Raw genomic sequence first — 1,379 nt, 5'->3', positions numbered from 1 at the left:
TTTTGGATCAGCAATATAATAAGATGAATGAAGTAGATGATTAATGATATATAATTATAAAGGATTTATGATTATTGTAATGAGAAATGGTAAAGTTTAATTTTTAGATATTTGGATTGGGGGAGTTGGATAACTATATTATATTATGAGTCTTGGTGTTAAAATAGAGTTTTTTACTATTTGAGTTAAAGTTTTTTTTTAAGGATTGTTTTTGAAGCTTATACTTTTAAAATTTTGGATTAGTATTATAAATAAGATGAATGAAGTAGATGATTAATGATATATAATTATAAAGGACTTATGATTATTGTAATGAGAAATGGTAAAATTTAATTTTTAGATATTTGGATTGGGGGAGTTGGACAATTATATTATATTATGAGTTTTGGTGTTAAAATAGAGTTTTTCCATTATTTGAGTTAAAGTTTTTTTTAAGGATTGTTTTTGAAGCTTATATTCTTAAAATTTTGTATTAGTATTATAAATAAGAAGAATGAATTTATATGAATGTCTTGAAGTAGATGATCAATGATATATAATTATATTATTTTAAAGGATTTAATTTTTGTAGTTAATGGGATTATTATAATGAGAAATGGTAAAGTCTAATTTTTAGATATTTGGATTGGGGAAGATGGATAATTATATATGAGTGTTGGTGTTAAAATAGTATAATTTTTTTTTTATTCGAGTTAAAGTTTTTTTTTTATATAACTGATTGCTTTAGGGTGTGTTAGTTCTGGGAAGTCGGGGAGGGGAGGCGATTAGGGGGAAATTATAATTTGATGTATTTAATTATTATAGGTATATAATGGAATTGTATTAAGAAGAGGATATACTCGGCTGGTACCCCAAGTTGCACTCGATGAGGTGGTTAAGAAGGCGAAGGGGATGTAGAGAGGTGGTAAGAAAAGGAGGAGAGGTTGTAGGTTTAGGGGGAGGAAGGAGAGGTAAAGTGGATGAGGGTGGAGGCAAGGCGGGGACTGCCGAGTGTATCCGAAAATGTTTTGAGTATCTTTATTGTTTGTTGATGTATATACATGCATCATTTGTATTTGTTTTAATTGAAAAATTAATAAAAAAATGTTATAAAAAAAAACAACTTATTTTTAGGGGAAGCTTTTTATTCTACTTAATAGTTTGTTAAAACACAATGGGCAGCCTTAAATTGCTTCTAAGTTTAGTTCTGTTTTTGTTTTAGGAAATAAATAGCTTTACATACCCTTCTCATACAGTAATTCCTTTCCAGGAGTGCCAGACCCTGGAGTCTGAAAAAAATCAATTGCGCGAGGAGATGAAACAAGCTAAGTCACGGGAGCTTCGCCAGTTGCAGGATTGTGGAGAGCTTGAGGAAGAAAATATCTCCTTGCAGAAACAGG

At 29.7% G+C, this 1,379-nt stretch overlaps 1 protein-coding gene across 1 annotated transcript in view; it reads left to right on the top strand.

Moving 5' to 3' along the window:
- The window catches only part of LOC107284232 (protein bicaudal D homolog 2-like), a 17,098-nt gene that overhangs the window by 3,560 nt on the left and 12,159 nt on the right, over positions 1-1,379 (top strand). The window contains exon 3 of the mRNA XM_015812259.1: positions 1,250-1,378. Coding sequence (XP_015667745.1) covers positions 1,250-1,378 — 129 coding nt within the window. The remainder of the gene's footprint in view (positions 1-1,249; position 1,379) is intronic.

This window comes from Protobothrops mucrosquamatus, unplaced genomic scaffold (genome assembly GCF_001527695.2).
Source record: "Protobothrops mucrosquamatus isolate PMUCROS unplaced genomic scaffold, P.Mucros_1.0 scaffold76, whole genome shotgun sequence".
Lineage (NCBI taxonomy): Eukaryota > Metazoa > Chordata > Lepidosauria > Squamata > Viperidae > Protobothrops > Protobothrops mucrosquamatus.
Note: the sequence above shows the minus strand (reverse complement) of the source record. Positions and strands in the feature narration are given on the sequence as shown.